At 49.2% G+C, this 15516-nt stretch overlaps 1 protein-coding gene across 1 annotated transcript in view; it reads left to right on the top strand.

Moving 5' to 3' along the window:
- The window catches only part of PlexA (plexin A), a 207175-nt gene extending 192501 nt beyond the window's left edge, over positions 1 to 14674 (top strand). The window contains exons 3-11 of the mRNA XM_011140455.3: positions 4835 to 5566; positions 6311 to 6436; positions 6744 to 7205; positions 7473 to 9151; positions 9273 to 9486; positions 9570 to 9753; positions 9859 to 10569; positions 10707 to 10852; positions 11002 to 14674. Of these exons, the coding sequence (XP_011138757.2) occupies positions 4835 to 5566; positions 6311 to 6436; positions 6744 to 7205; positions 7473 to 9151; positions 9273 to 9486; positions 9570 to 9753; positions 9859 to 10569; positions 10707 to 10852; positions 11002 to 11175 (4428 nt within the window). The 3' untranslated portion in view covers positions 11176 to 14674. The remainder of the gene's footprint in view (positions 1 to 4834; positions 5567 to 6310; positions 6437 to 6743; positions 7206 to 7472; positions 9152 to 9272; positions 9487 to 9569; positions 9754 to 9858; positions 10570 to 10706; positions 10853 to 11001) is intronic.
- Positions 14675 to 15516: the final 842 nt, after the last annotated feature.

Here is a 15516-nt window from a genome sequence, read left to right as displayed (position 1 = left end):
TTCAGCTAAGGCTCCAAACTTGGGACGAAGAGGAATTTTTGCTGATTGCTCCGCCGCGGAGCTGACGTATTTTTCTCGCATCGCGTTCGGAGTTGGCCTCTGCTGAAAATTACGTCTCACGTGTTCCAATTTTTAACACCTCGATTGCACGTAATCAAACGGGCGGGAGAGAACCGCCGCGCCGCCCGCAGCGGCCGCACAAACGACGATCGCTCTCACGCTGTCGCAGGCTGACGTAAGAAGCTATTAATCAAGCGTGTACGAATAAACAGCGGCGCTGTCCGCGAAAGCTCGCGCGATACCCATAATTAATGATCGATTATTCCGATTGACCGTCGTGACCGCGGCGATGGGCTGTTGCTGCCGCTGCTCGCGCTCCGCTCGAGCAGAAACGAAGAGAGACGCGCCTCATTAATCCCGCTCACGTGGCCGCTGCGGCGGCGAGCTTGGGGACGGATTTCGCATCGTCGCATTAATGTGCGAGCGTCTTACGTGGGACGCGCAAACACGCTTGGCTCGGCTCCGGAACCGATTCAGGAATGTCGACGTTCGATTCGCTTTTTTATCGCCGATCGACGGCGCACTTCGTCGTTGCCCACGCAATATACGCACGCGGGCAGACGCGGCGCACGCAATCGTTCGCGCGCGCGCGCGCTTGAAAAAGTGGCAACGACTGAGCAAACCGATAATTAAGACGTCCGCCTACTTGTTTCTCTTTCTCTCCCTCCCTCTCTCTCTCTCTCTCCCTCTCTCCCTCTCTCTCCCTCTCTCCCTCTCTCTCCCTCTCTCCCTCTCTCTCTCTCTCTCTCTCGCAGCCTCGGTAGCATCGCGATTGTTATTTCCTTCGTGTTTAAATGTCATCGGCCGACGCAGGCCGAGACGCCAACAGCGACGGGACGATAGCTCATCCTTCGCACCGCGTTCGATCTCCTTCTTGTTCCCTCATCGTTGTTCTTTATTCTCTCCTTTATACACGCTATTTTTCTTCCGCATTCTCTCACACCTGCGCTCGCTCCGTCCTTCCTAAAAAAAGAAAAAAGAAAGAAAGAAAAATTCTGGTCTCGCCGGGGTTTTGCCTCGATGTATCACGCGGAACGACCGAAGAACAACAAGAACGCGCGCGCATGCATGATTGCTCGTTTCAATGGAAGCTCACTTTAGCTGTACATTACTCATACACGGGAAGCAGAACGTTAATTAAGTAATACCTCGATCGAGTAATGTCCGCTATTTCGTGCTAATATCTCGACCTTGCGCGGCGGGGGTGTCCCGGCGGGGTTGGCCCTCGTCCGCGAACTTGCATGCGGGTGTGCTGGATTAATAGCGTTATTTCTACGGAATTTGGATAATTACTACTTGATGTCTACTTCGTGATCTAAATTGCACTCGAGTCCCAGACGGAGGTTTGAATTTCGAGATAACGATTGCTCGTTCGCGCCGGCCGGGCCGGTCGAACCACCGCGATCGATGCGTTCTATTTTCATCGAGTTTTCTTCCGCGTTTTCGTCCAGCCGATAACGTCCTTTTCTTCCTCCGACCCCACCATTCCGCCCTCGAAACTTTATCGGACTTTTATTTTATCGGCGCCGTCCTTTTTACGTCGCATCCTCGTCCGTTATGCTTGCGCTCGTCTACGCGGGGAGACTTTCTTGCGAGACCCTCGCGCCTTCACCTTGTCTCCTTCTTCATCATTACTCGGCTAACCCCTGTTCCGTCCGTTCTCCGGTATACCGTCTCTCCGGTGCTCCTTCTTCCATTAAGAAATAATTTCTATCTGCTCCTCCGTCCTTCCCCAACCCTTCTGCCTCTTTCTTTCTTTCTTTCTTTCTTTATCTTTTCCTCTCTCTCTCTCTCTCTCTCTCTCTCTCCCCCCCCTCTCCCCCTCTCCCTTTCTTAACCTACCCACCTACCTACCTGTGCTCATCCTCAACCTCGCCGATCTTGCCTTTATCCGCGCGCGTTTATTAAAGTCTCTTTGTGCGTCGACGTCGGGGATTTACCGAGGCCGAATGATGCGCGAACATGCATCGCGCACTCGCGTTACCGCATCGACGCGAAACCACGCTAAAAAGCCCGCCGCAAGCCGCGGCTACGGGCGAACCTTAGAATTAACCAACACCAGCACACCGACACACTCGGTAGCGTCGTAATTATTGTTATTATTTCCCCGCCCGTATACCTACGGACGGCGAGATTGTAACATACTTTGCCGCACGCTTGCCGTGATTGCCTGTCTTAGGTAACGACTCATTACTCGGCCAAGGGTCGAATGTTGGTCGGTACCAAGTGGACAGCCCTTGGCCTTTGCCTAGGATCCCTCCTCTAGGATTCTTCCTCGAACTTTGCTCTCTATTTCCCTTTTCTTCTCACTTTGCATCTCGTAAGACCGCATCGTCGATGCAAGGGTTTTTTTAATTAAGGAGTTGGGCTTGTCACACACGCAATCGCGGCGGGACTTTCGATCAATGCCGCACAGCGAAATCCAAGAGCAATTGACCATCTTCCTGATATTCCCTGATACTTTCGGTCGAATGTAATTTTCGAAACACACGATACACCGATTTGTGGCGGATGCAACGATTGAGACGATACGACGAAAATAATAATAATTCTGTCTTCATGAGGGAACATCAATTATCGTTCTAATGAGCATTGTGGAATAGACGAACAGATGTTTCCCAAATTGCAGCAAATTGCACGTCGGTCGGCTCGATTCGCGCCGTTTATATTCAGGCACGATGCGTCGCGACGCGACTTAATTAATATTTGTTAATTAAATCGGAATAGCGACTGCCTGCTACATGCGCTTATCGCCAACTCCGTTTCACTCTCTCAATTCAATTTGTTGTAAATTACACGCAAATGCTTAACTATTCCATCTCTCTGCCTCGACAGAATGGCACGTTTTCAGCGATGTCGTTTTCTATTTGGCATTACGTATATTCTATGTATTCATTGTAGTGATTAACGAACTCGGTCGATGTGGAATCGATAACTGCGATAATCCGAAATCGGCGAGTTCATCAAGTGGCTAATTCGCAAGCGGATGAGAGAGAAGTCCGAAATTGAGAAGGAAGCCGCTCCGTGTGTGATATTCGGAGGAAATGTAAGCGAAGGAATTCTAAAAGCTAAACTCTCTCGGTGATTCGCAGAATTAATTGAAATATCAATCGAACAGGTCCGTGGACCTCCGGTACCTTTATTAATTATCAAAAGAGGATCTTTCTCCCCCTCTTTCGATTAATTAAATCGGTGATTGGGGACTCGTGGAGCTAAGAATAATAACGCGATCGTTACGTCGCCGTCGACGGGGTCGTGACAATCGTTATGAGAGAATTCCCCGGGACGATAATAACTACCGGCGAGCACAGCGAATGTCGCTCGTTCTCGAATAACCAACCTCGGTAATACCGGAGCTAAACGTCACCGCGATCCGTGTCGTGCCGCGCTCAGATGATTACTGTTATTACTACTCGCGAGTATGACCTTTTTATTAGGCCTGCGAACGATTCTGTTCTAGTCTGGTCGGGGGAGGAGAAGGACCTGTGCCACCCGCGCCCGTCGTCATTGTTTCGCTGCCGATTGAAAGCCCCGGGTCTCGGGCTGGGATTTAATTTGCGACCCCTTAACCGCGACCGCGAATGAGACGCGCGCAATGAGGTCTGAGAGAAAATGAATGCTGCGAGTGCACCTGGTAGATGATAGTGCCACGTCGTCGTCGTCGTCGTCGTCGTCGTCGTCGTCGCAACGAGAAAGTCGCGAGGCCGCGTCGCGTCCACGTCGTCATGTCCCCGCGTCCGCGCGTCGCGTCGTGTCGTGAGTTTTACGTCGAAATAATAGCGTACAAATTGCAGCTACGCTGTTACTTTCGGCGAGTGCAATTTTAAACGTAGACACCGGCGACCAGTAGCAGCCGACATTGAAGTTGCAAAAAAACTCGCCTGCGACAGTCCACGGTGTAACCACTTGGGAAATTTGCGGAGGACGAATCCGCGCGAGCGAGAGCGCACGCGACGGGATAAATATTCATGTAACTTTCGTAATACGGGAGTAAAATAGCGGGTCGTTGCAAAATTCACGCCGCTGTCGGATGTTGCCCCGTGCCGAATTATTATACGTCGTTACTATTAAAATCGCTGATATATCCCGCGAGTCGCGAGGACTGTGCAATGCGCGGTGGGAAGGGGATGGCTGGGGGGCACGACACCGCGTATCAAATAATTTTTGGAAATATTCCCTCTCGCGATCGGGGAAACAGAATACGCAATGAACGTCAGAACTAATATCGATAATTAATAACCAATAAATACTAAAACGGAAGTAAGCATTACCCGGCAATGGTTGTGCCGCTAGCAGTTGTTCATAATTCCGTCGTGAATATTTAATTTTTCATCCCGCTCGTGTCATCCACGTTTCATTAATATGAGCACTCCGGCATTACGATAAATATATTATACGAGCTTGCTAACTGCAATCTACATCAACGACTGTGTGTGTGTGTGTGTGTGTGTGTGTGTCCCTCTAATTCTGCGCAAATCCGCCGATTACCGTCGATTCCTGATTTTTTTCCATCCCCCTCGCTCGGACGAATCGCGACGAGCCTGCGTCGTTGATGAAACTTTCGACAAAATGTCGAAAGTATTGACGATTCTCAAGCTTTTAGCAATATATGTATATTCAATGATAGATTATCTTGCGTGGGTGAAGCACAGGGGGAGCACATCATAACTCCGTTTATCCCTCTCATCGCAACGAGCTTGTGGGAACTAGCTCGTTTGTTCATCGCGCCAATCGATCTTCCTACAAGCGAAAAAAACGCCTCTTCTTCTTTCAGGTGGTCGTGGAGAGTTCGACGTTGGCGTTGGAATACGGCGATCTCGAGATCGACCCTGGCTCCCCGGTGAACCCGGATCTACTGTTCGATTCGCAACTGATGCATCTCTACGTGCTGACGGAAAAGAAGGTCTCGAAGGTCAAGGTGCAAGAGTGCTCAGTCTACAAGACCTGCTGGGACTGCCTGGGCGCGAAAGACCCGTACTGCGGTTGGTGCTCGTTGGAGAATAAATGCAACCTGCGCAGCGACTGTCAGGACGCTGCCAAGGATCCGCTCTATTGGATCTCCTACAAGAGCGGCCGATGCACGACGATCACCACCGTCACCCCGGACCAACTGCAGCGCACCACCGCCAGGACCCTCGAGCTCGTGATCGAGAACCTGCCAACCCTGTCGGGCCAGTTCCTATGCGCCTTCTCCGCCCTCGACAAGACCCTGATCACGAACGCTTCGAGGAAGTCTTACGGCGTCAACTGCACCACTCCGAGAACCGACCTGTTGCCGTCGATACCGCCGGGCCGGCATCACTTCACGGCGAAATTGTCCGTCAGGATGACCAATGGACCTGACCTAGTGGCGACGAACTTCACCTTCTTTGACTGCAACACGTACAGCTCGTGCACACAGTGCGTGTCATCGAGCTTCCCGTGCGACTGGTGCGTGGATGGCCATCGATGCACGCACGACACGGCGGAGAACTGTCGGAACGATATCCTCGTTACGGGAGTCAGCGTGAGTTCAGCGTGAATTAATCGAATGCGTTACAAGTAGATAGATTATCCGGGGGGATGGGAATTGATTGCCTGGTTCTTTTTTTTTTTTTTTTTTTTTTTTTTCTTCACGCTCTCGTCGTATGTCGTTCCCTCAAAATCGCGTCTCGATTCTACTACGATTAATAACCGGTGATCCTCCGGAGTTTACAAACACTTGACGATCCCGTTTATTTCATGAACAGCCGAGAGAGAAAATCCCGTGCTAATATCGTATCCACGCTTTCAGCCGCGTTTCGCTGAATAATGTTTCAAAACTGGACTTAACGTTTTCACAGATAAGCGGTTTACACACGCCGCAGACTCCGAGCGTCTAGTTCCGAGGCAGAATCGCAATCCGGTTGTTAAATTACACGTTAATACGTATCAACCAAATCCATTTTCGACTCCAATTTGATTCGTTTTGAAGTTTAAAACTTTGGATCCGATCCGTGAACATTATCGCGCGATTATCAATTAATTTGAGATGAAAATTCCACGCCCTGAATCTTCTCATGTGGTTCTTCAACGTGGTGATGACGTTTGAAACGAGCAAGTGAATCAACATCGGATAACAATAACATTAGTAAACGTGACAAATAAGACCAAAATGAAAAGAACAATAGTGAAGTTTTCTGGAATCTCAAGCAGCATTCCGGTAGTAGCGCAGCGGTAGCTATAAGGTAAAAGTATCAGCTTGCCCCTCTGACGAACTTGCGCTTTACAGAGAATGGGACCAAGCTACAGAAGTGGGCCAGGTTTTTGTCCTACTATAAACGCCACCGATTCTCAAGAGATCCTCGTGTCTTCCGGCATTAAAAAGGCGATACGGGTCAAAGTGCATATCATTGGGGTATGTCATATGTCATTATTAGGATAGGATTAATTACCAAACGCTTCATTCTTCTTGCCTATACCCTTTTCAAGACGTTAACGTATACGATTATCTGCAATGTTATTTCGATAAAAAAGAAAAAATGACGTTCAAATTCTAATGAGCGACAAGATCTCTCACAGAGCATTCACAAAATTAAACACACGGTCTGGAGTCGAATGTTTCGACGAAAGAAATCGTTCGCTCAGCGCGCAGTCCTCGCGCGCGCGCGCGCGCGCGCGAGGCTGTATCTCTTTTCTCTACGATAAAAATGCGGCATTTTCAGCAATTCATCATACAAACGCGCTTCGTGTGCCAATTCAACATCGAGGGTCGCGTGACGAGCGTGAACGCGCGCCTCTTGGCCGACACGATCTATTGCGACGACACCGAGTTCTCCTACACTTCTCGCGCGCCGAATATCACGGTGCCCTTCGCCGTGATCTGGGGCGGCTCCAAGCCCTTGGATAATCCGGACAACATACACCTGGTGATATACAGATGCCGCGACATGGCGGACAACTGCGGTATGTGTCTGGCCCTGCCGACGAAGTACGGCTGCGGCTGGTGCCAGACCTCGGACAGATGCGAAGTGAGGGATCAGTGTGACCGCGGTGTGGGCATGTGGCTAAACAGCAATTCCACTTGTCCAAATCCGGAGATACACACGTTCGAGCCGACAATGGGTCCTTGGGAGGGCAACACGAACGTCACAATACGGGGTATCAACCTCGGCAAGACTTTCAAGGTAAGGGAGACTTTCCGTTTGCCATACACAACGCAACGTCGATGTCAACCACGTTATTTGCACGTGCACAAAAAAATTATCCTAAATTGTGAAAATACTGATGACTTGCGAATCTGCGTTCATATCTATTTCGCGTTGCTTCGCATTGCGATTTGTGATATCAAACTTCCTTCATCGATGAATATACAGTTGGATATCAGTACATCAGTTGGGTATAGTATTCGGCTGGACTGGAAGATGCTAATCGTTGCTCATTGCACATGACAGGATATAGCTGGAGGCGTCACCGTGGCCGGGATGCGATGTCTACCCTACGAGGAGCTCTACATACGAACGAAGCAGATCGTGTGCCGAGTCGACGGGCCCGGCACACAGGAAGGCAGGAATGGTCCCGTAATCGTCAAGATCGAGGATTTCCGCGGAGAGTCCGACTACAACTTTGAGTTTGTGGATCCGCAGATCATCTCGATATCGCCCAAGTACGGTCCCCTGAGCGGAGGCACCACCATCAAGATCACCGGCAACTACATGAACGCCGGCAGCACCATTCATGCGGACATCGACGACCTGCCCTGCTCCATCATAAGTGCTGAGCCTAACGAGGCTTTGTGCATGACCAGTCCGAGCGATCGGAAGCGAAGCGGCATGCTGAAGATGTCTTTCGATGGCGGCAAGCGCCTTTACGATGGCTTCTTCGAGTATGTGGACGATCCCACGATCGAAAGCGTGGAGAGCGGCGTGGCCGGACAGATGAAGGTGCCGAAGGGGATTCCGGCTGGCGGAATAAAGATCTCGGTGACGGGCAAGAATCTCGGCTACATACAGAGCCCGCAGATGTACGTCTACTTCGACGAGAAGATGTTCGTGTCGCAGTGCGAGGTGCACAGTCAAGAGAGCATGGTATGCAAGTCGCCGACGATCGAAGTGCCCGATCACGTGATACTCGACGCCGAGCGGCCGCTCTCTCTGGAGTACGGCTTTCGCATGGACAACGTCACCGGCGTGCAGAATCTCTCGCAGCACGGCTTCAATCATTTCCTCCTCTATCCGAACCCGATCTACGAGGTGTTCGACGAGGAGATCAAGTACTACAAGAGCGACTACCTGACGATCAACGGTCAGCATCTCGACCGAGCCTGCCAAGAGTCCGATGTAGTCGTGCAGATAGGCAATGCCTTTTGCAATGTCACGTCCTTGTCGCGGCAGCAGCTCACTTGTCGGCCACCTTTGACACAGCCGCCAGCACTCGACTCTCAGGGCCTGCCGAACAAGCAGGAACTACCGGAGGTGATACTGATAGTGGGCGGTACTCTTCGTTACAACATCGGCAAACTCAGCTACGCGTTACCAGCTGGACTCAATGGGCCGTTGTCGAAGCCCGCGCTCATCGGTGTGATCGCCACCATTGTGATATTGATCTTCGTATTCATAGCATTCCTCATCGCCTACCGTAGAAAGTCCACCGAGAGCAATAGAGTGCTGAAGAACATGCAGGAGCAGATGGACATTCTGGAGCTGCGGGTCGCCGCTGAGTGCAAGGAAGCCTTCGCCGAACTGCAAACGGAAATGACAGATCTCACGGGCGATCTGACCAGTGGTGGCATACCGTTCCTTGATTATCGCACGTATGCAATGATGATATTATTCCCCAGTGACGACAACAGCCCGGTGCTGCAGTGGGATAGGCCGGAATTGGTGCGAAAAGAGAAAGGGCTACGTCTATTCGGGCAGCTAATAATGAACAAGACCTTCTTATTGCTGTTTGTACGCACACTCGAAAGCAATCGTTATTTCTCCATGAGAGACCGCGTTAACGTCGCCAGTCTCATTATGGTTACGCTTCAGAGCAAAATGGAGTATTGCACGGACATTCTGAAGACTCTTCTAGCGGATCTCATCGAGAAATGTACCGAGGGCAAGAGTCATCCTAAGTTGTTCCTTAGGCGGTAAGTAAGGCGCATAACGATGTCTTTCTCGATGATCTCGGGGTACTCTTCAATATTCGCCCGAAATATTTCAATTTTCGCAATATTTTCACCCGACAATAATACGAATCCTTTTTACCAGAACCGAAAGTGTCGCTGAGAAGATGCTGTCTGCTTGGTTCACCTTTCTCTTGTACAAATTCATGCGAGAGTGTGCTGGTGAACCGTTGTACGTGCTGTTTCGCGCGGTAAAACAGCAAGTTGATAAGGGTCCTGTAGATGCCATTACATCTGAAGCACGCTACTCTTTATCGGAGGAGAAATTGATCAGGCAATCCATTGACTTTAAGCCCATGGTGAGAGCAAGCAACCAGCTTATTATTCAATGAACGCGCGATTTGATGTTTCGTGATATATAATACTTCTGTTGAAATTTCAGACGGTCTACGTCTCAATATCGCAACAAACCGTATTCGTTGGCGGGATGGATCCCAACACGGAAAACGTGCCGGTCAAGGTTCTCGATTGTGACACGATATCTCAAGTGAAGGAGAAAGCGTTGGACACGATTTACAGAGCAACTCCTTACAGCCAAAGACCGCGAAAGGACGACCTCGATCTCGGTAAGCGACAATCATGTCTCTCGCATGAAAATACATTTCGCACGAATCGAAACGAGACATCCCTCACATTATACCTGACGAAACCTGATGAATGATGAATTGCAGAATGGCGAACTGGCGCATCCGGTAGATTAATTCTCTACGACGAAGATTCGACAACGAAGACGGAGGGCGAATGGAAAAAGAGGAACACTTTGAATCACTACAGGGTACCAGACGCAGCGTCGCTCAACTTAGTCTCCAAACAATCTTCTATATATAATCTCTCGATCTTGTCGGAGAAGACAGACAAATCGCACAAGTATGAGACTTTAAACCTCAGTAAGTTTAGCTCGGCCAGTCCTCCGCTCTCTCGCGCCACCTCGCCGCTCAATCAGAACCACGACGGTGGTATGAAGATCTGGCATTTGGTCAAGCACCACGACTCTGATGCACGAAAGGAAGGCGACCGCGGTAACAAGATGGTCTCGGAGATATACCTGACGAGGTTATTAGCGACGAAGGGTACACTCCAGAAATTCGTTGACGATCTATTTGAGACCATATTCAGCACTGCCCACCGCGGCTCGGCGCTTCCTCTCGCTATTAAATATATGTTTGACTTTATGGATGACCAAGCGCTGCAACACGGCATATCTGACCCTGAGGTGGTCCACACGTGGAAGAGCAATTCCCTTCCGCTCAGGTTTTGGGTCAATCTTATAAAAAATCCGAACTTCATTTTCGACATACACAAGTCCAACATCGTGGACTCGTGTCTGTCCGTCGTGGCGCAGACGTTCATGGACAGCTGCTCAACGTCGGACCATAGATTAGGTATGTAGTAACTCGTGGTAATTTCATCGTGTCCCCGTCTCCATTAAGAAGTTGGCTTTGATATATAAAAAAGTAGCGTAGTGCGCATTTGTGTTGATAATATATACGCAAAGAGATTTCTCTCTCGTTGTTCCCAGGTAAGGACTCTCCGAGTTCAAAACTGTTATACGCGAAGGACATTCCAGTGTACAAAGAGTGGGTAGAGCGTTACTACTCAGATATCAAAATCATGCCAGCCATATCTGATCAAGACATGAATGCCATGCTTGCCGAAGAATCGAGGGTATTTATTTCTCTTCTTATGTTCCTAATGATATAAATTTAAGAAACGCGCTTTGCCTCGACCTTTGATTACCAACTAACATATATGTACGTTCTCTCATTTTCATCTCTCTTCATTCTCTCATTTACATATCTCTCTTTTTCTTCCAGTTGCACACAACGGAGTTTAATACGAACTGTGCTTTATACGATCTATATACGTACGCGGGTAAATACAACGAACAACTGATAGTCACTCTCGAGGAGGACGAGTTCTCGCAGAAGCAGAGACTGGCGTACAAACTCGAGCAAGTGCACAATATAATGGCGGCGGACAACCCCTGATGTACCATGAATTCCATGAAGCACCCGACGAAGCCTGCTCGTCAAGAGTTACCTTGCTGAGCGGTCGATCGCGGTTCGGTATATTCTCGACAGCGCGAACCGAAGGGGACTGACTGGCCTACCTTGTAATCGATTGTCTCAGGTTCCGTGCAAACAAGCCAGTTTTTCGCCAACTTAACGCGAATCGCGCGAGTGAACTTTTGGGAGGACCCGCACGGCGAGTGCATGCCGCTAGTTAACTAGGAAGTTAATTAAAGGACTAAGTGTTACAAGGAAAGAGATATGTGTGTCGAGGAAGTCTTCTCAGAGGTCGCCGGTTCGTAAGGTGTGGCCATAATCATAAGCACATGCCGCGCGCGCATATTGTACATAAGATATCAAAAATCATGAGTAATTGTAATAGGATATTAAATATACGATCACACCTCGGCATCCGAGCCGAGTGCAAGGGCAGAGAGAGAGAGAGAGAGAGAGAGAGAGAGAGAGAGAGAGAGAGAGAGAGAGAGAGAGAGAGAGAGAGAGAGAGAGAGAGAGAGAGAGAGAGAGAGAGAGAGAGAGAGGGAGCAGCGGGGCCGCGACGTTTTCCCCCCCTCGCTGCGCGCAATGATTTGCACGTTTTGCATAAATCGCGAGTGATTTTAAGATGAATGTAATAATGATGAAGCACTAGTGATAAGGCGCGAGTGAGGGAATCATCAAGCCGGTCGATTGATATTTGTAAATGTGTTTAAAAAACAGTTGATTGCCGGCGCTCGGGAGTTCGGCGATCGGCGATTTTTAACGAAGAAACATTTCCATCCACCGCTACTAGCTGAAATTTTTTGAATTAACGAACTGACGAATTTTAAAAAATTAACGGTAATTACGGATAAACAGTGAGTAATTAAACGATATATAAATATATATATATATATAAATATATGGATGGTATGTCGTATGTATATGTGTACATATATACACTTTATACCGGCGCAAGCATGCCTGTTGTGTGCGTGTGCGTATATCTAGTATCCGACGGAGAGGCGCGCGTGCGAGCAGTAGGCTGGCAATTTACGCCGAGTTTTGCCATATACCTTTATCACACATGTGTACACACAAAACGGGACGTAGTTGGCGACGTCTCACTCTCGCTCACGCTTCGAAGCGCTATTCTAATTATTCTCGTCGCTCCCGCGGCAACGCGCCGTACCGCACGCACGCGCGTATTTACATGGTGTATTACGTATACCTACACGACGCTCGCGAGAAAGAAAGGAAGGAAGGAAGAAAGACAGGAGGAAGTCATCCGGCGCAACGGAGACAGACTGTGTATTAGTTAATAGGTAATTAATCTATGGACTATGGCCGCGCGCGAGGCCAGCTCGATGTGACGGTTGTGTTGAGTGTGCGTGCTTCCCCTCCTTGGTCTCCGAATCATCGTTCCATTTCGTCATTTAATCGTTCATTCCCTATCGTCGTGCATCTATCACCGATGTCATCGTCGCTACTCCATATAATCACTGATCTCTCTCCTTCCCATCTCTTTTCAAGTCTCTTTCTCCTCCCTTATCCCATGCAATGGCTATTTCTATTTTTCTCTCTCTCTCTCTCTCTCTCTCTCTCTCTCTCTCTCTCTCTCTCTCTCTCGTCTCCTTCATACACCATTTGTAGCATGTCCATTATCAAAGCTCCTGCGCTCTTCCTTTTTACCTTCTTCACGATTCATCTCATGCTACACTTTCAATCCCCTCCCTTCCCCCTCTCTCTCTCTCTCTCTCTCTCTCTCTCGCTCCTCCTAGTCCCCTTCCTCATCCCTCTTCCCTTGCCCCTTGTAATGCTTCAACGCCTCCGTCGTCATGTTGTTGTCACTCTTAATTATTGTAATATATAATGAATAACGATCACTGTTGAGTATTGTCTGATTGTAATACATTGATATTGAATTGATATTGAATTGATAATCATTAATTAAAGTGTAACATTAACTCTGTGGATGTAGCCATATTGGTGTGCATGTGACAGCAAATGGAACGAGTGTGTGTGCGTATGTATGCGTGCGTGCGTGAGTGTTTGTGGTGTGGAGAGCCGAAAGCATTGCACACAGTACCCAGAAGGCAGCACACGTGTCGTTTTGGAGTTTCACGTCTGGGTGCTGACATATCGCCGGAAGGTCGCCGCCTCGGAAAATAAAGAGTTGCCCGATCGGGACGACTGCACGGATTTGTTGCGCGTCTTTCTCGAAAAACTCTATCGTTCCCCCTCGTATCTATACGCACAAATCGCCAAATCGCAATACCGCGACCACTATAATGCCGCGCGTGATATTGAAAATTCGCTCCTGCGGCACGCTCGATTCCAGCTCTGCGACTTCACGCACTTTCGGGAATAGGAAGCTAAACAGATTCGAAGCCCGAGTGTTCTTCGCGCGATCAGGCGTCATCGAGTATACTCACACAGCTCTCTCGCCCTTATCCAACAGTGGCGTCAGTGTTCTGTCAATGCGTGCGGCTGGCTGGTAAGCGCGAATGACGATGCCCGACGTGTATGCGCGTGTGCGTGTGTCCTGTGCGTCAATTCAATGTGCAGTTGCACACTCGCTTGCACAACGGTTTGCACGCGTTTTTCCGCCCGACGAAGGCAGGAGCGCGTCGAACAGTCACGACTGCGAGCCACTGCCCACGAACCTGCATGGTAATCGACTATGATAGAACATCAAATGATGGTATATAAGTATGATGGCATTAGTGCTTCTTTACTATACTCTTACGTAGTAACGGGAATATAATAAAGAAATACGATGCAGTATATCTTATATATTATTGTTCTTTTATCACAATTGATTTTATACGTTCATGATTAGCGGCTCGAAATCGTGATCAGCTGACGCGTTTCTGACTTCTTATCGGAGAAAATGCGTGGCACGCCGTTGCGCAAACGAGTGTGTACGTGGAGAAAGTATTTATTGCTCAAAAAAGAAAAAAAAAGACATCGGAAGATCGCGGTAAGGAAGGTAAGGAAGCGGGAAGAAGAATACGGAGTTGGTAGGCTCACGAGGGAGAGAGGAATTGGGGGAGGGCGGGGTGGAAGGTCGCCGGAAGACGGGAAAGACAGTGGTAGGACGTACGCGGGTGGCGAAGGCATCGCCAGACAGGGTAATAATCGCGTCTAGAGGAAGCCGCGACGGAAGAAGAGGCGAGAAATGATTAACGACTAACGAGACGACGACGGGTGACAGCCAATTAATCAACCAACCAACGCTTTCTCAAGGATGAGGCGTGAAGACACGTGCTCTCACGTCGCTCGCCCGCTGTTCCGCGCAGGAGGACGGGGCGTGCGGTACCCTCCCCCGCGCACGCCGACTTCAAATGGTACTAATAAACCCAAAGTGCCTCTGGTAGATTTTTGGGCATAAGCTTGAGTAATAAAGACTACATAGCGTTTACTATAAAAAAAAAAAAGAAAGGAAAGAAGAGAGGAAAAGAGAGACACGACTACGACGCGATCGCTGATTATAATAAAACGATAATAAAGAGAAAGGAACCGAGAAAATGGGGAGAGATAAGAGTAATAATAAAAAAAAAGAGAGAGAGAGAGAGAGAAAAGGAAAAGAAAGAAGGAAACAAGAGGAAAGGGAAATACGAAACCGGCGAGAGCGCTTCTCCGACGCGCCCTCCGTCGAATTGCATGCAAAAAGGCGGAGCGGAGTGCGGACGTACCGGATGTATGTGTGTGTGTGTGTGTGTGTGTGTACGCGGTGCGTACGCTAATTACACGTTTAGATAGATATTACGTATAGTCGGTAGCCTAGTCTCTATGTCGGTGTCTGTCTGCCCTGAGTGTCTTTCCCACGGTGTACCCCTAAGTGCGTGTACCTCGAGTACCCCCCGGCGAGCAGACGTGCGACTCTCCTCGCCCTCTACCGCCCTCGGTCATCGTCGTCCTCGAGCTCCTTCCCCGCCCGATACCGTGTACCATCGGATCACCCCGCTGTTCCTTCTGTGCTCCCGAAAACCCCCCCGCCCCCCATCCTCCGCGAATAGCCCCGACATCCCGTCGTAAACGCAAACTAACTGTGCTCACATCACGCGTCATTCGCCACAATTACCGATCGGCACGTTTTGCTAAGTGAATATTATTATGATTATGATTATTATTGTATCGATGGTTCCTCATCAATTATGGAATGTACGATCCCGATTTGTAAAATTCGACTTAACTAAGGAGATGTGTAATAAGAATTAATCTCGCCCCGTATCATTCATGCGTGGCTTGCTGCCCCCCGGCAGTCTAACTACCGTTGTGTGCTTGAATGTGGACAACGTACGCGTGCCCCAATAGAGAGAGAAAGAGAGAAAGAGAGAG

This window comes from Harpegnathos saltator, unplaced genomic scaffold (genome assembly GCF_003227715.2).
Source record: "Harpegnathos saltator strain DR-91 unplaced genomic scaffold, Hsal_v8.6 scaffold779, whole genome shotgun sequence".
In the NCBI taxonomy this organism is placed as follows: domain Eukaryota; kingdom Metazoa; phylum Arthropoda; class Insecta; order Hymenoptera; family Formicidae; genus Harpegnathos; species Harpegnathos saltator.
This window is presented reverse-complemented; position numbering and strand designations above follow the sequence as displayed.